The sequence below is a fragment of the Saimiri boliviensis genome, chromosome 5 (genome assembly GCF_048565385.1).
Source record: "Saimiri boliviensis isolate mSaiBol1 chromosome 5, mSaiBol1.pri, whole genome shotgun sequence".
Classification (NCBI taxonomy): domain Eukaryota; kingdom Metazoa; phylum Chordata; class Mammalia; order Primates; family Cebidae; genus Saimiri; species Saimiri boliviensis.
The window spans coordinates 111,404,033-111,431,128 of NC_133453.1; the positions used below are offsets into that span (position 1 = coordinate 111,404,033).

General features: G+C 38.3%; 1 protein-coding gene across 2 annotated transcripts in view; it reads right to left on the bottom strand.

The window, feature by feature from the left end:
• Positions 1-1,574: 1,574 nt before the first annotated feature.
• Positions 1,575-27,096, bottom strand: part of CNTNAP5 (contactin associated protein family member 5) — an 891,734-nt gene continuing 866,212 nt past the window's right edge. For both annotated transcript variants that reach the window (XM_010342190.3, XM_074399829.1), the window contains exons 22-24: positions 21,082-21,300; positions 11,969-12,040; positions 1,575-9,379 (exon numbers count right to left, since the gene is read on the bottom strand). In XM_010342190.3, coding sequence (XP_010340492.1) covers positions 9,183-9,379; positions 11,969-12,040; positions 21,082-21,300 — 488 coding nt within the window. In that variant the 3' untranslated portion in view covers positions 1,575-9,182. The remainder of the gene's footprint in view (positions 9,380-11,968; positions 12,041-21,081; positions 21,301-27,096) is intronic.

Below are 27,096 nucleotides of genomic sequence, written 5' to 3' on the forward strand. Positions count from 1 at the left end.
AAAAGGTAAGTGTTACATTGGTTAATTTATTTCAGATCACAAAATTGAGGAAAGGGGTTTTAGGTTATTTGAGCCCCAGTCTGTCTAACTCTGATGTTCACTTGCTTCTGCTGCTCACATGCCCTGAGCCTGGTTCCATGCTGCCCCCATGCTTTGCCAACTTTTCAGCGGACTCTAATCATATGTTCTCCCCACTTTTTCATTACATGGCTCTAGAAAGGGTCATCAGTGCCTTAACCTTGCCAGCCCATAGCTTTTATTTATTCTCATCTGCCTTAGTTTCTCAGTAGTATCTAATAACTCTCTGCTTCCTCCTGAGGAAGCACTTTATACTCAGGACTCCAACTGACTCACCTGGTTCCCCTTATTCTTCAATGCACATTTGCAGGTTTCCTTGTGTAGCTTATCCTCCCAGAACATCCACTGCTCCTAGATCTATTTCCCAGTTATCCTCCTGCCCTAGATGATGCCAACCTGTGCGTGTGTGTGTGTATGTGTGCACATGCCTTTGTGTAGATATACCTATTCCTATTCATACATAGACACATACACATATACACATCTCTCAAGTATCTGCAGACCAGACCTTACTGCTGAACTACAAACATGTACCCAGCCACCGACCTTCTGTTGATACTTTCTGCCCAGTTGAAACCTCAAATTTAACAAAATCCCAAACTAAACTCATCTACTCTTCTCATTTCACAGCCATGATTTTCCAAAACAAAATACAACAAAAACTCTGCTCCAATCTACTGAGTTGCTCAAGCCCCAAATCCAAGCATTCTTGATCAGTCGCTCCACCCATACTCTCTTTCCAATCCACGAAGCCCTGTCGTTTTTGTCTGGACCCAGCTTACAGCTAGAATCTTTGCTACTACAGCACTAGTCCAAGCCACCACCACCCACCCTCAGGCTTTTGAAACAGTCCCTAACTGTTCTCTCCTCCTCCTCTCCTATCCTGCTATGGTTCCTTCTCCATTGAGAAGTTAAATAGGTTTTTCTTAAGGGTAAACCTGATAGCGTCTCTCTTCTGTTTAAAGCCCCTTCAGTCTTAAATTTCTATGTGTGTGCTGACTACCTCATATAGAGAAGTCTTAATAAACACCCCATGAAGTGGGTTCCGTTTCACAGAAGTCTTTGTTTCATCTCTTAAACACATAGGGTTAAGGTCCTTTGTAAGAAAAAGATGTAGGCCAGGAGACAGAAGAACTGTGGTTCCTGTGAGCGGGTGTTGATGAGGGTGGAAGACAGTCTGAAGTTTCATGTGGATAGCTGCAACCAGGGTGGTTCCAGAACACTGAGGTTGACATTGACCGAATTAATGAGCTTGCTCTTATATACATTTGAGCCAGGCATGTTGCTCAGGATAACTCAGCTCGGCGATGAGTGAGCCCAAGACAGTACTTTTAGCCGTGCTGAAATCAATAAACCCAGCCAGTGGGAGTTTCGTGTTTCTCCAGCAACCCCACAGGTCATGTTGTCTGGGAGTTAATGGTCTGAGGAACGAGAATGGGAGCTAAGGGATTAATTGTTTGACTCTTCATTAACTCAAGAAAACACAGCAAGGCACATTTGTCTTCCACACAAAATCATACAAAATGTTCTCTTTATTAAATATACATTATTTACAGTTTGTCTTTCTTCTGTACAACAATAACCATAGAAAACAAAGAAATCTAAGGCTAACTTTTATTTTTCCCCATACAGTGTATTAAGACATGTTACATGGCCTACAAAACTGACTTGGAATGAGGCAACATCACTTGGGATCTTGTTTTAGTAACAAAAATCAGAAGATAAAAAGGAAAAGGTAGACTCCAGCAGTCCCAGAAGAAGATGACCTGTTTTGTGCTTTTACCATAAGAAAGAGTCTGACCTATGTGTATTTTTGTGGGGAGGTTACTCTACAATTTATTATTTGTTGAAATATTCTCCTTACTCTTTCTCATTCCCTGAATGGGAGGACCCGAACGTGCTATAGGAAGACTTACTTCCCACCTGAAACAGACACTGTAATGCTCTCTCTTAGGAATCAGCAAACCACAACCTATGGACTATATCAGTTTTTGTAAATAAAGTTATATTGGAACATGGTCATGGGTATTCATTTATACATGGCTGCCTTTCTGCCATAGCCTAGTGCAGGCGTCCCCAAACTACGGCCCGCGGGCCACATGCGGCCCCCTGAGGCCATTTATCCGGCCCCTCGCAGCACTTCAGGAAGGGGCACCTCTTTCATTGGTGGTCAGTGAGAGGAGCACAGTATGTGGCGGCCCTCCAACGGTCTGAGGGACAGTGAACTGCCCCCCTGTGTAAAAAGTTTGGGGACGCCTGGGCTAGTGACTCAGGAAAACGTTAACCCAAGGCAACATGGGATATCAGGAAGCCTGTCAACCGCCAGACCCTGCAAGAGAAAATTCTTGGTCTTGGCCCTCACTAAATGCAGTCTCTCTGTTATATAACTATGCTGCTGTAAAGTTTGATATTGTTTTCAACAGTGTTTAAGGCAGGACAAGGTTACACAGGTTGATACTGCCTTTGAAACAGAATAAACTAAGTGAATATTTCATGTAAAACATTTGGGATGGAGGCTGACGTTAATGGGAAAGTATGCCCAGGCTGATGTCCATTAATATTTTCCCTTCAAGTTTTCTTGAAAGAGAAAAGCTTTCAAAGAGTCTATAGGGGAATGCATTATTCCTGTTGCATATCTAGCACTTTATTCATATTCTCTGAAGACATTTCTGGCATCTGAAGCGTGTAAGACTTTGACACTAATGAAAATCAGACCAGGCTTTCATCATGAACACAATTATCTTTACCTTTGGTCTTGGCTTGGGACAAAACGCCAATTTTGTCCTATTTTATAAAGGGTTTCCCTGTGTCACCTGCAGGACTGAGAAAAACGATGTTCCCAGATGGTCTTAGATCCTAGGTCCCTGGTGGTACTCACTGTCATGGCTGCCGAGTAATCATTCCTTCTTACAGTTATGGTATGCTTATTCATGTCAGGACTAATGGAAGGAAAAGAAAGACACTGGATGGATTCCAGAATCTGAGGGCTTCCACTCACAGGGGCTCTGATGGAGGATAACAGACCTAGAGCAGTTTTCTGACCTAGTTTTGTTTCCTGAAAGTTGTATCTGGGTGCTTAATCTGGGCAGGTTAAATAATTACAGTAATGGCTCTAAAGCACTCTGAGACAATCCTGAAAAAATGTTTTTAAAAATTGAAAAAAATTTTGTGACTGAAGAAGTGTTGGAGGGTAAAAAAATATCATGCAAAGGTGAGTAAAGAATTATTCACGCAAAGCCCATGATATTGCCTCTTTCCCTAATGAGTAAGACAATGATCCAAATGCACTAAAGAGACTCCTGAGTTAGGAGCCAGGAAAGTGGAAAGGCTGCCACCACGGATTCATGGTGGAAACAATGACCTTCCTCACCTCAGACGGCCACCGATTGTTGCCACTGGCCCCTCTTCCTCCTTGAGAAGTTCCCAGCGGGTGTGGTTGAAACCCAAACCAACTTTTGCATTAACCGCTGTTCATGTCTGCTCAGCCACTTCGTAGACTATGAACATTACAAAAGACAGACAACTAGCTTACAAAGTACAATACTTCACTAGAAAATGTGCTTTTCTGTTCTTCCTCAGAGTACCTTAGTGCAAAATAAGATAAAGCAATCACTCAAAAATAGCAAACCAGTTAATTATTAAAACCTTATATGACGGATTCAGATAATTGTCAACATAAAAGAGGAATGCTTCTCTCCCTACCGAACAGATACGTATGTAGAATGTTCTAGAGAAAAGTTGAATAACAGCCCTATTTTTACAAAGTGTGCACGTGTGTGCATATGTGTGTGTGTTGCACTTTTTCCCCTTTAGGTGGTTCAACTATTTGGAATTTACGAAGGCAGATCTGAGAATTACAGACAACCAAAATCTGCAAATTAGATGGTTCCACAAACAAGAGTATGGAAGCGGGGAAAAAAGAAGAGGCCAAGGAAGGCCCAAGAACAGTAGAGAGAAGTGATTTAATTCCATTATATGTCTTTTAAGAAAACATGTTCAAACTGCATGAGAGACACGAAATAGCACTCAGTTATCCTTCAAGATTTCTGAAAGTTTTGAGTTTGCCTGCATCTTCTTCCATTAACAACCTTTGCCATCTTCAGGAACAACAGTCTGTTTATTTATTTAGTCAATACCTGACTTGTAGGACAATTGAGGACTAAGTAGGTCCAAGCCTTTTGGTTAAGGAAGAATGAGTGGCAGAACCATACAAGTATCCCAAAGGCCTTTGGGCAGGCTGCTGCTGCAATGAGGTTTTGATGGATGGTAGCTATGGGGAAGCTCAAAGGAAGCGAGGGCAGTTGGCGAACAATCTGTTAAGACCTTTCCTTTCCTAAGACAGGATTCAACAGGCCTGATCCTCATCTCCCTGGATATCTTGGACGGGATAAGTTGGCTGTGCTTGCACCCTCCCGGTGCAGCTTCTCTGTCTGGAATTAACTTCCTGCAGCGAGGGAGCAGGTATGACCTTAAGACGGGAGACATTCGCTCAGGCTCAGAAGTGAGACCTCCCATAAATGGGCAACATTTTTTAGTCATTTATGGTGAAGGGTAGACTTCAGTTAATTTCAGAAATTTGCCTGGGTAGAGTCAAAATGGCTCATCAGGACAAAGGAAGATTTTAGAAACAGCTGGACTGCAATAAAATCACTTTCAGCAACATCGGGAAGAACAATGGCATGCCACAGGCCACAAACACATGGGAGTAAAAGAACTGAGAAAAGGGAAGGGCAACGGCCAAATTTGAGACACTTCGGTCCCACTCATGGGAAGGAAGCCTTTTGGAATCCCCCAACCTGACCTCAAACGAGAATGTAGAGAATTTGGCCTCCCCAAATGTATGGCAGAAACAGAGACCATTTATTGTTACTGTCCCTAAAAATCAATCCACTTCTTTCTACAGAAATCTACATGCTTGATAGATATTTACTTTGAGGAGGAGAAACAGAACAGCTTTATGGAAGGGGAAAGCAGTAATTTAAAAAAGACAAATATTTCTCAGAAATTTAGCTGTTTCTTTCTAGAAAATGCTTTACAAAAATAATTGTGCAGGACTCTGTGCTGCATTCTCGGGCACTTTATGCATACCCCCGTTGCAACAATACAGGCCTTGCCTGCTAGACTTTGAGATCCCCAAAGACAAGGAAAAGTTGTAATTTATATATGTTCACCCAACGCCTAGCACAGCACTCATGGGCGTTCCATAAATACTTCATGAATGAAGAAAGAAGAGAACAATCTCTTTATTTTGTTCTATCCTGCTCTTGCTACGTTTAGGCGTAGATGGGTCTGACAAAATGTAGAAGTCAAATTAGTACCATCTCTGTTATTACTAAAGAGAAAAAAATATTGTTTTAAAATATCACCCCTAGGATCCTTAAATAAATCTTCTACGTACAGCTGAGGGTGAATAGAGGAGGCAAAGCTATCCATAAAAATATATCCAGAGAAATGACAAATGTCTATTTCTCCAGACAAATTTTCACAAAGATGGCAATTGAGCCTATACACACAATAAATGATGCAGTAGGTTAAATATATTTTAGGGTAAGTAAATACACTGTTGCTTAAATAAATAGATTTGTTTGGTGGGAAAAAAAATCAGTGAAACAGCCCCATGAAAATACGAAATTTCACAAGTAATTTTGGTCTTACCGTAAAATGACACATATTCCATAAAATCTTTTTGTAAACAGCAGTTATTGAAGGCTGAGGGTTTAAGTGGAAGAGATCATTGTGGCACAGATGGCCAGAGCATATAGTTGGGAAACCTGAATGGGGTAGGTTAACAAAAATAAATAAATAAATAAATAAATAAATAAATAATTTAACAAATAAATAAAAAGTGGTTAAGCGAGATTAAGATGTTTCCAAGGTCTCCTTTGAGCTGATAATTGCTCAAGGATTGAAACATTCACACAATTGAACAATTACATAAAACTGCATGGATCTTGGTACCACTGAGGAAAGACAGTCAGAGTTAGCACAATATCTAACTGTAAACTGAATTCTACTTTGGAGGGTACGGCTCACTTGTATTTCGTATACATCTAGCGAAAGTTAGTGTTTTCGGGGGTTTTGAAATAATTCAACCCTGTAAAAATAATTCTGCTTTAGCCCTGAGACTACTTAGAAGAGTAGCGTGCAGACTGCACTGTCCTGGCGTCTATATTTAGGTCTGTGGTATGTAGAGTGCATGGGGTCTATACACGGGAAGAAGATGCCAGTTGATTTTGTAGTGCAATTGTGGTCAGGATAGAGCTTCACAGATTCTTCATCCTACAGGACAATCTACAAGCATATATACTTAGATGAGAAAATCAAATACTCTGAGTTAGCCTTTGCTAGTCTCCATTTCTTCCATTAGCACTATGTCAGCAAAATATAGTCCTCACTGCTCAGAGATTGAATAATGAAGAATTCCAGCTTTATTACTCACACCTCCCTTTCCCTTTCTATTTCATTATTGGAGCTGCTTCAGGCTAAACCCACTACACTTCATGGTGACTTTTATTTCAGGGGACAAAAGAATATATAGCCAAGCAAAAGGCTGATTTATACAGCATTTTTATGGAAACAGCAAATTCAAAAGTGAAAATTGAAGAAAGGGAGGAAAGAGCAAGGGAAAACAGTATTTAAAGATCCTTTGTCTTACTGAAGAATCATTCATCTTATTAAAACTAAAAGGAGGCTGGGCATGGGGGCTCTCGCCTGCAATCTCAGCACTTCGGGAGGCCAAGGCGGGTGGATCATGAGGTCAGGAGTTCCAGACCAGCCTGGCCAATGTGGTGAAACCCTGTTACTACTAAAAATACAAAAATTAGCTGGGTGTGGTGGTGGACACATGTAATCCCAGCTACTTGGGAGGCTGAGGCAGGAGAATCGCTTGAACCTGGAAGGTGGAGGTTTCAGTGAACCAAGATCACGCCACTGTACTCCAGCCTGGGCAGCATGGTGAAACCCTGTCTCAATTAGAAATGCAAAAATTAGCTGGGCGTGGTGGTAGGTGCCTGTAAGCCGAGCTACTCAGGAGGCTGAGGCAGAATTGCTTGAACCCGGGAGTCGGAGGTTGCAGTGAGCCAAGATCGTGCCATTGCACTGCAGCCTGGGCGACAGAGTGAAACTGTCTAAAAAAACAAACAAACAACAAATAAACAAAAACTAAAATGAGAGAAATGTTATCATTGTTAAAATCACTTTAAAATAAATGTACTAGCCAAAAGATGTAATGTAGATGATAAAGCGATTAAGCTCAAATCCACAGACAATTTTAAGGAGAGAATATCTTAAAATAGAGAAACATGATTGCAAACTAAATTCCTATCTTATAAGCTCTCAAACTGAAAGAAAAGCTGTGCTCGAAATCGCATGAAACAACTAAGTTCCTCATTGTGAAAGGCGAGAGACAGTGTACACTAAGCACAAGACGGAATGTCTGCTAACTGTCAAGGCTGGCGAACAGAGCTGTGGTCATTGTTTTCCAAATTGAATCTGCCTCATAAAGAGAATTAGCAAGTGTTTTCCACATCTGAGAATCATTATACGAGCATTTCCGGCATCCTGGAGCATTTATATTGTTTTCTCCTTACCTTTTTCTCCAAGATGGCCCGGGACAAAGAATGATGTATATTGCCACAGAAAAATCATTAAGATCTTTGCCACAACCCCACGGATGAGCTCAAGGTGCCTTCTTGCAAGAATGACTGTTTTCAACGCTTTGTTACAAAAAGGGGCAAAGACCCTGAAATTTGTCACCACCTCTTTTGGGAGTTTAATGCTACAAAACACTGTGTGGAAGGGTCTTTGTGTATATAGGGCATAGCAGATTTGAAAATGTGATATGCTAAGGAGGAACCCTGTTGGTTAGCAACGTTAACTAGCAACTACTTAGCTAGAGGTGACCATGCCACTTATGTTAATGTTAATGCATCCTATGCTATGCATCTTATGTTAATGCATCCTAAACCTCTTGGAAAATAGCTTGATGTTCAAAAATGTGAAACTTGCAAATTTAAATAAATTATCCTCACCAGGTCTTTAGTAAGTGGATGGAAGGGAAGAATTCTGTTTGGTATTTCTCTTCTTTCATGCAGTTTTTTTTTTTTTTTTTCAAAATTTTTTTTTTCCTGATTTCATTTTTGTTTTAAAGCTGAGTTAAAATGGTTTAGGCTCTTTCATTGAACCAGGTACTATTTTAAACTTTTATTTCAATTTCTTTATTCTGTAGCAATGTATATGTGTGTATATATATTTTATCTCAGTATAATAATCCCAGGAATACCTAGCTACCATTCTTACAAAATTGGAGGAGGCATTTTTGAAGATATGGAACATCTACTTCCTAGAAGCTTTCTTGTTACGTCCTAGTTTCAAGCTACTATTTCCATGCATCCCCTAGCTTTATGCTATGGTGTGCTGTCCCAAAGTGGTGGCCCCAGGAGAGAGTAGTGAGAAGGGAACAAAGCGATTTTGCTCACTACTATCAGCAATCATATATTTGAAAATACTCAGGGGCTAAGAGTCATAGTGAAAACGCATGATGAGTAAAGGCAAGGTATTGCCTATGGTAAAGAAAGTAAATGATCACAAAACAAAACTCCCTTAGTCCTTTTACAATGCCACCAAGGCAAACCAAGCCTCTAGGTTCTTCTCTCCTTGCCCTGGGTTCCCTGGTAAGAATGGACTTGAGATGGGAAGGATGTCAGGAATGACCGTCATGTGCCTAAGTCAGAGAGCTTAGGTTCAAAGCAAGCCTGAACCACCAAATGGCCGCAAAACTGAACGGTGCATTTTAGAAACTGTAAGTACGGAACTGAACATGCAGGAGTGCACACATGTGTCTCTTCCTTGTCTTGAATAGTGAAGTCAGTCTCTTGAGTGGTCGTTTTATCCGCTAGGTTCATCAGAGAGGCAGGCAGTGGCCACGGCTGCCTGGTCTCCTGGGCTAGGTCAAGAGAATTGATGCTGTGGTGGATGCAATATGTTCCAAAAAAGAAATGGCAAGCAGAAAATAAAGAGAATGAACAAATCAAAAGACAGGAGAGAAGAGGGGGAGGAGATAATTGATCAAGAAGAAAAAAGAGTAGTAGGAACCCTGCAGTTTTTCAGATGAAATATTCCCGTTTACACTCGCTCACTGTGTTTTGCAAGTCAATGTCATTTCTGAAGGAACTGTCCAAATTTTCTGGATATTCCTTCTCCTTCATCTGGTTTGTACGATGTGACTGCTTGTGCTGGCAGAGGAACCGGGTCATGATGCCGATGATACAGAAGATGATGAATATCACCACTGCTATCACCCCTGGAGATAAAGGGGAAGGAAAGAGAGAAGGATATTGTCACGAATCATCTGCTCAGGAGAGTAGATTCTGGCCAGATGATGGAAACATGCAGGAGAGAAAAAAAAAAAAAAAAAAAAAAAACAAATCACGCAAACACAAGTCTGTCACCTGCCCAGAGACAAAGACCTGCTGAAATGCCCTGTCTTCAATTACTGTAAAATCTCCTTCTTTCAGACTGGCTGGGGAGAAAGACAGTTGAAACCATAAAAGGTTTTGTTTAAAGAACTTTGAATGTCATCTTATACATATGGAACTGGACTAGCAAAGGGTTTCTAAGTAAATTTTTCAAATCTGGTATAAAGAATGTGTCAGATGTAACTAGCCCATTGTTTTGTCACCTCACAACCATTTCAGAGTTACTTTAGTGTCCTAGAAAATGGTACTTAAATATGTCACATCTCAACACATGTTCTCCTGATGTAAATTTGTTTTATGTTATATGCTTGTTTTGCTAAAACATTTTCATTAATAATGAAATGATTACTACATTTTTAGAAGATTTTTACACTGTTCTGCACTCTGTGACACTAAGATTCGTTCAGTGACAAGACACCTCTGTTGTGGAGAAACTCAGAGTCAAATGAGACGGCAAACTTCTGCCCAGGCCCATCAGATTCCCCCTTATTCTGACTGTGTGTGATTTAACTGGATTATGTTGCAAGCTGTCCTTGCTGACACTAAGGTCTCGCCCCTGCCTTTGCCAGGAATGCTCGTGGAATGGGAAAGGCGGTATCAGCTAAGGAATGGTGCAAATGAGGAAGTGGCAGGTGTGTCTCCACATGAATGTAGGTATTTCAGCATGAAAATATTTGAAAACGCATATGATAAGCAAATAATTTACTCGTAATAAATTATTATATAATTTTGTTTTATATACAAATTTTTTAAAATGCTGTTTCATTTTTCTAAGGTGAGGAGATACAGAGAAAAAGTGTCTAGAAAGTTATTTTTAGACATCTTGCATTATGATTTATAGAAGCATGGATATTTGAAAGTTTCATATGTTGATGGCATGTCTTCCATCAGTTTTTTGTAGAACTGGGGCCATTGTCAACATTTATTTTTATACATATATATTCCTAAATCATTTTGTGGCATTTCCTCCAAATATTTTAGAACAAGTAAGAGTAAAATCACCTACGTTAGCAAGTCTATGAATAAACTGGGTGGAGGTGAGTGACTTTCACTAGCGGGTTGCTTTAAGTTGCTCCTACGAGTGGGTGTCATTAAGATATGAAATAAGGAACTGGTTTCTACACCTTCAATGTGTGGGATAGTCAGAGTCAGCAGCTGTGTAAACCACCAGAAATTATCCTACAGATGACTTTCCTGCCCTTAAAGAGACTCACAGAGCATGTAAATGCCTGGAGGAGAGTCAGCGGTCACAAAAGTCTTTTTTCCACTTGTCAAATGGGGAATTATTGAAATAGAAATAGGCACAAAATTCTTTCCCACATTTCTGGATGCCAAACAGAAATTAAGGTAGACCAGCTTCTCTGAAGCAGAAATTCAGGTCAGAGATTTTAGAAGCTTCCTTAAGGAAAGGCGTAGTTTTCCCTTCTTCAGGTTATCAGGGGTGCACCTTTGTGCTCCCACGGTCATTTGTACCTCCTCCCACAGAACAGTCTTCACTGGTTGCCTTGTCAATTTACCCATCTCCTCCCTGTCTCCTTCATCCTCATATTCCTCTACTTAGCACAGAGCCTGACCCATAGCAGGACTCATTAAATATAAGTTAAATGGAACGATACTACAGGCTTTTAAAAGGAGAACTGTATCTGCCGAGGATCAGTTCACCTAGGCTTCCAGAAGGCAGGGATGGCGGCACCTGCTAAGTTTATGTTTGATAGAAACAAGTCTGGTCTTTCACAGGCATCTTACATTAAGCAAAGCTTGGGAATCATTCTGTGTTGCAAGACCCAGATGGAAAAATCAAGCTACAGCAGGCAGAAGCCAAGCTGAAGCAGAATAAAAAAGTGGGGAGGCCAACAGGCAGTGAGAAAGTGGAAAAGCGTGAGAGCTGAGCTCACAGCAGAGCAGACAAGGTCTGCATCTGTAACCATATGTGCCGTGAGAGTTGAAACTACAGTCCTGTGGGCTTCACCGTGCTCATTAGACCTAACCCAAATCAGTTGGTGGGGAACACTCGACAGGAATGCGGCTTCACTCGTTGTCTGCCCCAACGGTGGCTTCTTTCCCATATTTAGTTTTATCGTTCTGCTTTGTTTGCATTTTAGGAACAGTGACAACTATATGAAATGAGCAGAATGTGAGCTGCTGTCTGTAAGTAAATGCTCCAGCTGTTGACTCAGTGCTCAGCTGCCTCATGAATCAGAGGCAGGATAAATCCACAGAGCTGCTGGGATTGGCAGAGGGTGCCTTTGATCATTCAGCACACATGACTACTCATGAAAAGCAGCTCACAGCCTTGCAGATAATGTGGGGCTCTGCGTATTGGATGGCCTTAATTAAGGAAGGCTTCAGATAACTGTGTCCAAAATACATGATGATTTATGTCTTTTTGCATTCAACAACAGTGAACTCTTTACCTCCAATGACTGCCGAATCACTTCGAACTGCATTAGTGAGTGGTTCCCGCTCATCTGTCTTCCCAAAGGGATCTGAAAGGAGCAAAAGACATGGGACTTCACTTCTCACTCAAAGCACTGACGGGAAGTCTACAGTGTGGCACACCTGTAATGACACACCTGTGCATTGCACCAGGTGCCCTCAAATAGTTGTGAGTTGACATGTTGCAAGGAACTCAAAAAGCATGCACAAGCAGAAGGCATTGGAAGCGCGCTGTTCACACCCTAGAGTTCAATGGCCCTGTTCATTTATATGCAAATTGTAAGATTAGGGGTTGAAACAGATGATGGCGGGATCCTGCCCACTTGCCCTCACCCTGCCCCAGAGGTCCCTTGCTGCCTTGCTGGACAGTTCCTGTGCATGGCATGCTGCTCTGCTTGAGAGTTTTCTCCAGATGCAAGAGGATTCTGAGCTCAATGTCAGTGAAGAACAAAAGTGCTAGAGAATTAACAGCCTTAGGAGCAGCCCTCACTGATGAGAGAGGAATTGTACCGTATGTACAGTACTACGTATGATATAAGAGAAAACATCAATTTTAAGGCACACAGACCTTAGTCTGAATCTTTGGTCTGCTGTTTGTTTGTTTAGTGATATTGAGCCAGACCTGTTTTTAAGTATCAATTTGCATACATATTAAAGGGGAGTAGTGACACCTCTATGTGTGCATATAATGCATGTTAAATTTTCAGGACCATGTGGCTGCTACACACTTATGAACAGCCACTATTATTATTTCTTTTCATTTAATCTTTGGGAAGTGACTACAACATGAGTATTATTGTCCCCCTTTGGCAAAGAAGTAAACTAGATTGGAGCAATCAAACTTTCATGTCCAAAGTCCTGCCGATCATTCATGGAAGAGGCATAATTCACACCAAAGCTATCCAATTTCTGCACTCAGGGTCTTTCTATTACTCCTCTCTGGTGCTGGAAAAATACCAAGATTGGTGACGTGCAGGCAGCAACAGAATTCAAGCCTCCATGTGAAATCATTAGTCCTGTCATGTGTCATTTAAACTTTCTTATCTGTCAAATGGTAAAAGGAATAGTCTTTGCCTTAAAAGATTTTGTAAGAATTATACAAGTTATTTTAAATATTTTTAGAATGGTACCTGGTACAATGTAAATGTTCACTAAGTCTTCTTTCTTATTAGACTTTTGCTTACTGTTAATTACATACACATTTGCACATGTATAAACATGTACATCCTTGTCTCACTAGTGGGACATGAAGCTTCCTAATAAAAAAACCAAGACATACACACTTCTTCATACTGCAGTACTCACCACATGACCATAGACACACATGAAAGATGTTGGATAAGTACTTATTGTGTCTTTGAGTGAGCAGAGTGTGGTAGTTTATGCCGTTTGTAGTGTACAGAGTTGGTCTTTTCCTAGGACTCTTGAAACTGGAGCAGAAACAAACCAATGTGAGAGAAAGGCTGATGGGGTTAAATGGGAAAGGTATTGTAGTTAAAGAAGGGGTTGGCCATGGGTCAGGTATTCTGAACTGGTGGCATTGATAGGGTGGGTCTGGTGAGAAAAACTTGGGGTTGGAACTTGATATTATTATTAATAATCTCTGTACACGTGGATGGCCTATATACATGCATTCATACAGGCAGAAGAACATAGACATATATATGTGTGTGTATATACATATATATATATATGTATATACACACACACACACAAACACACACACACACACATATGTGTCACCAATTGATAACAATGAGGTGATGATGATGATAGCAGATGTTAGAGACAGAGAGAGAGCAGGCAGGCAAAGAGAAGCTGGAAAATGAGAAATCAAATGAGGCAATGAAAGGGAAAGAGAGAGGGGAAGAGGTCTGGTGAAAGATAGAAGGCAGGGAGGAAAGAAAGAAGAGAGAAAGGGAGGGAGAAAGGAAGAGAAGAAAATGAAAGTATTTGGTTATTAGATCTCCTGTATCACACTGTCCACTGTGCTTGTTATTCTTGCATATCCCTGAGCTAGTCTACCTACCTCAAATGCTGCCTGATTCTTTGTAAAGAGTCATGTGTGGCTTAATGGTGGGAATATATTCTGAGAAATGTGTCATTAGCCAATTTTGTCACTGTGTGGAAATCATAGAGTATGCTCACACAATCCTAGATGGTACAGCCTATGACACACCTAGGCTGTATATATGGTATAGACTGTTATGCCCAGGCTACAAACCTGGATAGCATGTTGCTATATGAATAGTATAAGCAACTATAACACATTTGTAAGTATATGTGTACCTAAGCATATGTAAACATAAAAAGGGCAGAGTAAAAATATGAGATTTAAAGGTGCACCTGCATACGGCACTTATCATGAATGGAGTCTGCAGGACTGGAAGTTGCTCTGGGCGAGTCAGTGGTGAAGGTCTAGGACATTTCTCTACACTTCTATAGATTTTATATAAACACTCTACACTTAAGCTACACTAAATTTATTAACATTTTTTTCTTTCTTCAATAATAAATTAACCTTAGCTTACTGTAACATTTTTGCTTTATAAACTTTTTATTTTTAAAAAATTTTTGATTTCTTTGTAATAACAGTTAAAACATACATATCATACAACTACACAAAAATACTTTCTGTATATCCTTTCACTCCCAAATGCCCATCAATGATAGAGTGGATGAAGAAAACATGGCACATATACACTATGGAATGCTATGCAGCCATAAAAAAGGTTATGGATGAATCTGGAAACCATCATTCTCAGCAAACTGACGCAAGAACAGAAAACCAAACACTGCATGTTCTCACTCATAGGTGGGCGTTGAACGATGGGAACACATGGACACAGGGAGGGGAGCATCACACACTGGGGTCTATTGGGGGTGGAGGCAGCAAAACATCATGGCAAGTGTATACCTATGTAATAATCCTGCAAGATCTGCACATGTACCCCGGAAATTAAAGTATAATAAAATATATACGTATATATAAAGATTATTTTCTATTTTTAAATTTGTTTATTTATTTTTTAAACTTGTCTTTTTAAACAAAGACACAAACATACACACTAGGCTAGGCTTACACAGGTTCAGGATAGTAATATCCCTGTCTCCCACCTCCTCATGTGGTCCCACTGAAAGGTTTTCAAGGACAACAGCATGCAAGAGCTACTGTCTTCTACCTTAACAGTGCCTTCTTCTGAATTACTTCCTGAAGAAAATACCCGAGGCTTTTATTGAGGAGTAAGTTTATACCAGAGTCACCACAAACATGTGCATAAGGTGTTGTACCAGGCTCTTAATAATTGCTGCAGTGATCTTATTTTTATGACCTTTTTCAGCTCCATTATAATTTTATAGGACACAGTCTATGGAGACTATGCAGACCATTATCTGCACAGTGGTACATGACTGTGACTTTATTAAAATGTGAGTCATTCATTGTGGTTTATTAGATAATTTAGATCATGGCCTTTTTTTTTTTAGACTTAGTCTGGCTCTGTCACTTAGGTTGGAGTTCAGTGGCGCAATCTCAGCTCACTGCAATCTCCTCCTCCTGTGTTCAAGCAATTCTCTTGCCTCAGCCTCCTAAGTAGCTGGGATTACAGGCATTCATCACCATGCCGGGCTAATTTTTGTAATTTTAGTAGACGTGGGGTTTCACCAGTTGGCCAGGCTGGTCTCGAGCTCCAGACCTCATGATTTGACTGCCTCGGCCTCTCAAAGTGCAGAGACTACAGGCATAAGCCACTGCGTCTGGCCTCATGGTCTTTTTTTCTTACTCCAACTTACAATGATTCTTCCCTTAATGAATTTACATGCTACTTTTAACATTATTAACTAAAGTAATAACCTTGGTTATTACATAGCATTGATTTTACATCAGATTTCCACATTTCTAGCAAATTTTGCTAATAATATATTAATACACATTAACCCAGCTAGCTAATTCTTTCTAATATTTATTAAAGCTACAAACAAAATACTTCAGATCTAGTAAGATGACAGCTTCACTAACAAGACTACAAAAATTAAAAATACCATGCCTATATCCATGCTTAACGGACACCTTCTACAAAGTAATCCTTGGGGTAGTTACTCATTTATTTCAACAGTACTTCTCTCTTCACAGTGTGTCTAAATTGTCTTTAACAGTTTTAGAGATATCTTTCAGTTTTAATTCCCCTCTCAAAAAAGAATGACTCAGCTTAAATGCAACTACCTACTTATATCCTATATATATACACACATCTCAATCTATATTTATAAGAATAGATTATAAGAACAGATTTATAAGAATAGATTATAAAAATAGATTATAAGAATAGATTTATAAGAATATATTATAAGAATAAATTTATATAGAATAGACATTTATATCATATATATATATACATCTCAATCTATTCTTATAGAATTTATTAAATATTATATTATTCTATATAAATCTATTCTTATAGCTTAGAATTTATTATATATTATAATTATATAGATAGACACTGAGTACTTATCTAAATCTATCTCTATGGAATATCTATCTATATAGAGAGATAGAGAAAGAGAGAGCTAACATTCCATAAGAACTTCATTAAGAACTTCTACACTTACACTTAATGATTTCCCCATAAGGGGTTTTCACTGATTACTAGATACGCTACACTCTACCAGAAGTTTTCACTTTAATGGATGTATTTCCTTTTGCAATGGTCTTCCGTCTTCTGAACATTGCAAACCCTTCTCCCGAAACAATTCCCATGACCAGACTATTTACAAATCAATCATTAGTTCATCTAAAAACATATTTGCTGCTTTTTCTAGATTCCACACCACCCGAAAACCCTGCTCCTATCTTTGCTCTAGTGTTGCTCACACCGTATTATGATATAGTGCCAGGCAGCCAATGCCACACCCCTCATTCCCTGAACCATTGCCTTCTATCATCTTTACAGATTTCAAAAATTAGGAACCTTGAATGTTCCTTATTTTTGGTTATCTCCACTAACTATGGAAGTCAACACTGAGTAGCTGCTTAAAAGATGTGTGACGAATGAGGCAAGAAGAGAATCACAACAATTTCATCAAAGACAACTCAAAATGGTATTTGAAAAATAAAATGGTGATACCTAAAGCAGTAAAGGAGTGGGCAATACATTGCTGGAAGAGTAGACAGAAATATTTAAATATCCTACTCACATTACCAGATTTGTTAAAAAAATTATTTCTCCTTTTTTTTTTTTTTTTTTTTTTTTGAGACAGAGTCTCACTCTGTCACCAGGTGCCAGCCTGGAGTGCAATGGCACAATCTTGGCTCACTGCAGCCTCTGCCTCCCGGGTTCAAGAAATTCTCCTGCCTCAGCCTCCCGAGTAGCTGGGACTACAGGCGCACGCCATCACGCCCAGACAGTTTTTGTATTTTTAATGGAGACAGGGTTTCACCATGTTGGCCAGGACGGTCTCGATCTCCTGACCTTGTAATCCGCCCACCTCGGCCTCCCAAAGTGCTGGGATTACAGGCGTGAGCCACGGCACCCAGCTCTCAAGCTTTTCAAAATACTGGACTGAGCACTAGGGATCTCAGGCTAAAGGTCTTGGCTAAGAGTCTTGCCATATAAAACAGAATGTTTCTCGATATATTACCCAAGATATTAAAATCTCTTTGACTTGCTAAATGGTATAAGATGTCCCAACTCTTTTCTTCCTACCAAAACATCATGACCTATCACAGACCATTGCTGGGGGAATTGTGCCGGTAAGAGAAAATCATCACGGTCAAAAGTGTTTTATAACAATGGCCTTTCACCACCTACCACTATTGTTTTTAGTGTGAGCTCGGAGGCAAGAGGAGGGTAAGAGAATACTGTAGTAACCTAGGAGCTTTACCAAACATCTCAGACCTAGCCTTTTCATCAGCACTACTTACAAAATCCATAGTTATTATCAATATTAGCAGTAGAATCTGAGTAAAATAGATATCCTGTGGATTTAGAAAAAGTATCCTGGAAAAATCTGACAATAGCCCCTCATCCATATAGAAACCACTTTAAAGCATACTCAGAACAATGACACTATTATTATTGTTTCTATCTATATTATATTGGCCTGTTGATATATGTTGATGTCTTGGTTTTATCCCAGTGTATGAATCATTTTTTTAATCAGTGCTTATGATACTTTAACATCTTGAGGACCTCGCTGGCCAGGGAGACACTGCCCCTCCTAGGGCTGGCTAATTCCTAGAGATAGCAAACAACATACCAGCAACCATGCCTTTTATATACAAACTAATCAATCCAGAGCCCATATTTCCTAGTAACTCACTCACTTAACTCACACTCACCAACCCAATGTTTTTCTTGCCTTAAATCACTCAAAGCCAAGTATTAGACAACTAGAGATCACCCCTGTAGCACAGACCCTGCCCACATTATTCAAACTATCCAATTCTAACTGGCTCAAGCCTGCCTGCCTGCTTTCCCCTTCTCTTTCTGCCTCCTGACCAAACCTGGCACTTCTCCATGTGGCTCTCAGTGGTATAATATACCTCCTTTTCTTGAGAACTATAAGAAAAAAAACTGTTCTTTCAAACGCAGTCATCTCATGCCTGCCACCTTATCATACCTGATTAAAACAAAATCCCAGATACATTTTAAGACACCCAAAATCACAGTGACTAAGAAAAGACAGAAAAGGCACTTAGAGAGTGGTGAAGCAGAGGATGTATGGATGATGGTGTGGTGGGAATTTCCTATTTTTAAGAAAGGCTGATTTAATTTATTTTGGTTACATATTCAGAAATAGGATTCGAGTTTTAATATTTTGAGACACATCCCTACTCTTTTCCATAATGGCTGCACCAATTTGGATTCCCATCAGGAGTGTACAAGGGTTCCGTTTTCTGCACATTCTCTCCCACATTTGTTATTTTTGTCTTTTTGATACTAGCCATCATATTATCAGCTGTGAGGTGACATCTCTGTGGTTTTGATTTGCGTTTCCCTGTTGATCAGTAATGTTAAACACCTTTTCATGTACCTGTTGGATGTTTGCATGTCTTTTGTGGAAAACCAAATAAACAAAAAGCCTATTCACATCCTTTGCCTATTTTTTAAGTATTTTTCTTTTTTTCTTTTCTTTTTCTGTATTGAGTTATATTAATCCTTTTTATGCTTTGTATACTAACCTCTCATCAGAAATATGGTTTAAAAACATTTTTTCCATTCTGTAGGTTGACTTTCCATTTTGTGCATTGTGCCCTTTGATGTACAGAATTTTTTAGTTTTATGCAGTCCCATTTGTTTATTTTTGCTCTTCTTGATCTTACTTTTGGTGTCGTGTAAAAACATACATATTTTCAAGACCAATGTTAAGGAGCTTTTTCCTTATGTTCCCTTCCTGGAGTTTATAATCTCAGGTCTTACATTTAAGATTTTAATCCATTTCAAGTTAATTTTTATGTGGCGAAAGACAAAGGGCCAACTCTATTCTTTTACATGTGGATATTCAATTTTCCTAACACAGTGTATTGAATAAGCAACATTTTCCCCATTACATGTTTTTGGAAATTAAGCCCAAAATTAGTTGATTATATAAGCCTGGGTCTATTTCTGGCCTCTGTATTCTGTTCCATTCGTCTATGTGTCTGTTTTATGCCAGTATTATGCTTTTCTGATTACCATAGCTTTACGATATAGTTTGAAATCAGGGAGTATGATACCTCCAGCTTTCTGCACTCATGTGTTCATTGCAGTATTATTCACAATAGCCTGGATAAGAAAACATCCTGCCTGTTAATGCTTGAATGAATTAATATATCATTTCATATACACACACAACTAGAAATTATTCAGCATTTAAAAAGATCATGCCATTTGTGACAATATGGAATAACCTAGAGGACAGTACACCAAGTGAAATAAGCAAGACACAGAAAGACAAATACTACGTATGATGTAACTTACATGTGGAATCTAAAAAAGTCAAACTCATAGAAACAGAATGGTGGTTTGCAGGGGCTGGTGTGTGGAGGAAATGGAGAGTTGTTGGTTAAAGAGTACAGACTTTCAGTCAAAAGATCATAAATTTTGATGATTTTTTATAATACATTTTGATGATTTTTTTTTTTTTGAGACAAGAGTCTTACTCTGTCCCCCAGGCTGGAGAGTAGTGGCATGATATCAGCTCACTGCAACCTCTGCTTCCGGGGTTCAAGTGATTCTCATGACTCAGCCTCTGGAGTAGCTGGAGTTACAGGTAAGGTACCTGCCACCATGCCCAGGTAATTTTTGTATTTTTAATAGAGATGGGGTTCCACCATGTTGGCCAGACTGGTCTCGAATGCCTGACCTCAGGTGATCTTCCTACCTTGGCCTCCCAAAATGCTGCAATTGCAGGCATGAGCCACCACACCCGGCCCAAATTTTAGTGATCTAATGCACAGCATGATTACTACAGTTATTCATACTGTATTATTTACTTGCTATTTGCTAAAATTGTAAATCTTAAGTGTACTCATCAGATATGCACACACACACACACACACACACACACACAATGGGTAACTATGTACGGTGATAAGTGTGTTGATTAATTTAATTGTGATAATAATTGCACAATGCACATATTGATCAGATTATTACATCTTACACTTTGAACATATATAATTTGTATTTGCCAATTATTTCTTAATAAAGCTTAAAAAGGTTTATTTAATCACATGAATTATATTAGTTCAGAAACCAGCTTGCTGCCTCCCTGTTACCTTGATTCTTAGAGCAGTAACTACTTCAACAATAGTGATTATGTACACACACATAAACACACACACACACCTCATTATATATGTGTATAAGCAAAGCACACAACTATGCATTTAGTTCTAATGACTCATTTTCTCAAAATATTAAAAATGGAACTATATCAAATATATATGAAAATCACCCATGAAATATCATAATCATAATTTTCAACCACTTATAATTATACAAGGTAAAAATTGAGTCATATTAGCCAATCCTTTAATCTGGAAGTTTCTTGAAGACACCAAAAGTAGTGCTAGTGACAAAAGCTCCATTGTGCATTCTCTAGAGTGTACCTGATGAAGAGTGCACTGTGGTCACCGCATTCGCATCTGAGTCCACCATGAAGCCACAGCTGGATTCTGTCAAGGTCCCATGGACAGTCACAGGCGCGACAGTGGCATGGCGCAGAGCGGCCTTTAGTGGTGCTATGTGGTTGTACTGGACGGAAGCCATGCATCCAACAAAACCCAGGGCATTTGCTTTAGCAACTTCAGAATCCAAACCAAGATTCTCTGCAATGTAAAAGACAATCAGAAGCCCTTTAATTTTTTGATTTTTCAAATTTTGCTGGATCCTCTTCAAGTAATGTCTAAAATTATAGAAATTACTTCTTTGTTATGCTTTGAGTAAAGAAAACCCTCCCCTATCTCTTTGTATCTCCTTTCCCCAACTCCACTCCCAATGCAAGCATCAATATATCAACCACATTTCACAGAAAACTTTCAGGGCCATCTCTGCTTTGAGATAAAAATGTTCCAAACTTCTAAATTTTCATTCATGTATTTTATGAACTGTAACAAAGACAATAAATCTGTTCTGTACTCTAGGAGTTTTATAAAATTTGTATCATTATCTCCATCACCATTTATCTTTGGATGCTGGTGATTAGTGCAAGCACACTATGATGTTCATTATAACACTTCACTCAAAAATGTAGCTAGAGAAAAAAAAAATAAAGGGGTAGAGAGATTAGAAGTCAACACTGTCCTTCCAAAGATTTATTGTGTAAATTATTTTAAGCCACTGTGTAGACTGACCTTCTATTCAAGATTTCCATCTGCTTGCTTCTGTCCACGGAACTGATTGGTGTGCATGGGTTTTTTATGGCAGCATTCAACTTCCTAAAGTATCTTTGAGACTTTATAAAAGATGAACATGCAATAATTTGGGATTCATAGCAAGATCAAATGTCTCATTTTCTTTAAGATTTGTGGTAAGATTACTCAGATTTCCATTTATTTTTCTTAAAAGGGTCATTTGAATAAACTGCTATGATGCAATTACATAAAATTGCAATGTATAATAAGCCATTTTTTTTCCTACAAAGTAATAGTCTTAACATACCAAGATAGTTTAAATGGTAATTTATTAAGATAATTTGTTTGTTTTCTGAAAGATGGTAGGAACTCTCTCATCTACCAAGTGTAGATTATGATTTTATTTTGCTTCATAAATGGTCAAACAGTCTCCATTGATCTGTAAGCATGCATTATGTTAGCAACATGAAGGAAGAAATGTGATGAAGATATGGAAGAAGATGAGAAATTAACCTCCCTTAATACTGCCTTTTCTAAGTTTTGCTTTAATTTTACTCTCCTCCTTCAACATCCATGTAAACTTAACCAATTTATCATCTCTCTGTCTTCTTACACAAAAAAAAATAAAATCGTGCATTCATATTATGTGGCTGCTGCGACAAATTGCCACAAACTTAAATGATGTAAGACAGCTTAAAGCACAAGTGTGTTATCTTGCAGTTCTATGGATTTGAAGTCTGCTATAGCTTTCATTGAGCTAAAAATCAAGGTGTCAGCAAGGCTGCATTTATTCTAGGGGCTCTGGGGGAATACTACATTTCCTTGCCTTCTCTAGCTTCTGGAAGCCACCCACATTTCATAACTTCTATAGACTCCTTCTCTATTGCAAGGAAAGCAATGCTACATTTCTGTGTCTTTCTTCCACAGTTCCTTCAGCCTATAATTCTCTCCTGTATCTCCTTCTTTTATTTTTAAAGACCCTTTTGATTATACTAGATTCATCCTGATAATACAGGATTATCTTCCTATTCCAAATACAGCTGATGAGCAACATTAATTATATTTGTGACCTTACTTCCTCTTTGACACATAGCCTAATATATTCTTGGGTTCTGAGGTTTAGGATGCAGACATATTTGTGGGCCATAATTCTATCTACTACCTCAGGTCTGAGATTTTGTGAGAACTTTCCCAATAATGATAATGAAAATCCAATAATAATGTGAAGTGTCACTTCTTCAAATATAAAAGAACACTGAGATGTATGAGGAAATGTCTGTCTCCCAAATGTTTAAATAAATCTCATACAGAGTTGACACCTATTTTTACTTATTCATGAATGAATCACATATGTTTGTTTGTCATGAGCTTTAAAAGACTGTGTCCCACATGGAATGTCTCACAAAAAACTTTAAGGGGCTGGATGCTTTTTGTTGGTGGCACCAGAACTCAGTGTACCCAGATACAATTCAGAATATGGATTAGGTACAGCTTGGTAGTTAGTAAGAGGAAGAGTTAAAGGTCAGAAATATTTAGAGGAAGAGGCAGAAGACAAGAGAAGAGGGGCACAAACTGTCATGAATTTTTTGCATTGTAGGATTTCAGAATCATGGAAAGTGGTAAGTCACTGTAGTTCTGCCTGAAGTGTCTAAGTCAAAACTGCTGGCTCGTATTCCCGTAACTCAGTGGGAAGGAAGCCTACATAGTGTCAAGGTCCTTGGGGACATCACTATAGTGACTGCCATGAATACACACTCCAGGTGTAAGAATATGTGCACAGATAAGTTGGGGAAAATGCCAGCAAATGGACATTCTCACCTTGAATGAAGAAACCTTTTAAATAAAGCCCTATCTCTAGGGAACTGTGTTTCTCCTAGCAGTATTATAAGGAAAGAGACTTGGAGGTATTTCTGAAAATGAATGAAAAGAACAAGAATCACTGATAGGATAAAACATTCTCGGCATGAAGCTCAAGATTGTAATTTCTCAGATTCTTACACAGATGGAGAGGATAAAAACAAAAATAAAACAAAAGTTAAGAAGGTTCTAAATGATTTTAGTTTCTCATAATAGTGTTAAATAATATACAGTATGTTATAATAATTTTCTGAAAGCAATAATTTTAAAGCTGCAAAATACTCACCATTCGCCACTTACTGAATAGCTACATACAACTGTAATAATTGTTGTCAAAGAATTATTTCTATTACCCTCAAAATTCTTCCAGGTGTGTGTTCTCAACCTTCAAAATTTACAGATGAGGTAACTGGGACTCAAAGAAGTTCAAAGATGTACTGAAGATCATATAGCGGGGTTGAGATTTAAACCCAAGTCTACATGATTTTAAATGCCAATTTCTAAGCAATGCAGCCTCAAAAAAAAAAAGTCCAAGATATATCCTATATGCTACATAGAGTAAAATAATTTTACATAAATTATTTAAAAAATGGATTGTAAAAACTACAGAAAGCACAAGTTATTTTGGTTAAATGCCTCACAGTATTTACTAAACTCTGTATTATATTAAAGACAAATGTATTTCCTAATTCATTTTTCTGTTTTTAGGTTAAAATTACATTAGATTCATACATAGTTAGATGAAGGGACTGTTTTATATGCTCTGCTAGAGAATGAACGTTGAAGACAAACTTAATAGTGAATGTGGCTCCTCAAAATCTGATAAAATGGGAATACGAGTAAAGTCCACACCATTGAAAAATATCAGTAGTCTCTTTTTTTGTGTTTGCCAAGATTTTATACTAACTTAAAAATCTTATCCCAAAAGGAGAATTACAATGTTCAAAAGTCATGCTATTGCCTTAAGAAACCAAAGGTGTCTCGTAAAGGAAAAGCAACAGCATATCCAAATGTCTTATTTGAAATTGACTTAATTTCTCTCACTCAATACATTTCAAATATCATCAAATACAGTTCTCGATTCTCTTTTGATTTTAGTCCCATGCCCTCCAATGGTGATGGAAAAACAGCATGGGCTTCTCATCGGTACAGGTTGGAAATTAGCTAGACCTAATTTGATGAATCGTGAACTGGCACATGTGATGTCTGTTTCCACATTTCTTCAATTTTATTCACTATAAAATAGGAGTAATAGTACCTGTCACATGAATTGTATCAGAAAGAAATAAAATAAAAGTCAAATTTATAGCTCAATAACCATTAATGCATCTTTGGTGTTTTTATGTATTTGTTTGGTTTTTGTATATATTTACGTTATTCAACATGTTTTAACATATGCATACATTGTAGAATGGCTAAGTCAAGCTATTTAACATAACATGGGGAATTACCTTACATACCATTTTTGAGTGTTGTAAAAAAACTTAAAATCTACTCTCAGCAATTTTCAAATATATAATATATTGTTATTAACTACAGTCACCAGGATGTATGACAGATTCCCTGAACTTATTCTCCAGAACTTACTGTGCATTCTAACTGAATGTTCATCCTTTGACCAACATCTCACCATAATAAATGCATATTGCTAGGAGGAGGAAGAGGAGTGGTAGTTAGGAGTAGCAGTAGAATCTTTGACTCATCCTATCATTCATCAGTTCCAAACTCTTTTGCCTGGCTTCAGTGGCCCTCAACATTCCCAAGTATTATTGCATTTAGAACTAAGATGTAGATGCTAATACGCATGCTGTGGAAATCTATAAAGTTACCATTTACTGCTGATTCAAAATTGAACAAAAGTAGCACTCAAATTTTGAATGACTTAGTTAATTTATTCTAAACTAACTTTCTTGGGCATTTAAAATTTGACTTTCTACATTATTTGTAAACACTTTTATTTCTTGTAAGTAAAGCAATGCTCCTCTACTAAATATCGTAGTTCTGTGATGCCAGAGAAAGTAGTATAGAGCCAATTTTAGCCTCAGAATGCATGACACTTTACACAGTCACAATTGTTTGACAGAAAGAGAGTGATGGAAGAAATACAGGGTAATTTTGTGCAAACAGGTTTGTGTGTTCATATGTGTGGTTTTTTACATGAAACAAGGAAGAAAAGATCAGCAATTTGCTAAAAACAGACATTGCTCTTGGTTGTGATATGACATTTTCTATATGTGAAAAGTCACTTACGACACTTGAATCCTAAAATATCACAATGCAATGCCATACAGACCCATACAACAGGGGCTTATAAGAGTAAAATATTGTATCGAGATAAAATAGAAACAAGCGGAATCAATGTTAATGAAAGGTATGAGCAGTGTACACAAATAAAAATTGTTCCCTCTGGAGTTCATTGTAGCTTTCAGGTAAGGAACAAACAGTCTGAAAACTTCACTACAAAAAGTGCCCAAAGTCCAAGAAATAAATAAATAAATCTTTCAATCCCAAAAGACGATTCTCAAATTTGGTTAAACACACACACACAAACTTGGCATTTGCTTACTGCTGTAATACTTATTATGGTATGCTCATTTGTGTGTCCTATATAAATATTTCATCCTTGTAAAGTGAGAAAGTGAGATAATTATACATAATTTTCAGTTAAGAAAGATGAGATATATAAGGCCAAGTAATTGTTTAAAGCAAATTAACCAGTCCATGGCCAATTCAGGCCTGGAACCTAGCTTTCATGGCCATATCCTTTTTTTTTTTTTTTTTTTTTTTTTTCTGATCTGCTATACTTGACACTTTTCTGTAGGTATACAACATGGAACAATTGATAAGCTAAACACAATTTTATTTCTTTAGACTGACTTAACAGGAACTCACTCACTAACATGCAGTCTCCCACCTACACATCCAACCTGTCTGCTGTGTATGATCTGAGCTAATTTGCTCTTCCCTAAAGAGGCGAACATGATTTCCTCTGCCTGGAAGAACGTTCTGTTCCATTATAACCTGGATAACTTCTGTACCTGCTCTGTAAAACATACATTTAATTATTGGCCACCTAGACAGCCAAAGCTCCATGTTTGATAGTGGACTTATGATGGCTAGCAAACACATTTCTCCTATCTCTGTGAGCTTTGAATCGTTTTGGAGGATTAATTTCGTAGACCAGCAACAATTTCAGGCAATACATCTTATAGTAGAAGGAGATCATTATGCCTATGGGAATGTAAAAAAAGTTCCTTGACAAATCTAAGGTAGCAGTGATCAAATTCAGAATGCAAAATAACTTCCAGGAAAATGTATTAAAATGTGCATTTATGGATCTCTACTCATTCAGAGGATGTGGTTGAGGATGGTTTGCAAGAATCCACATTTTAAAGAAAATATTCTCAGGTAATT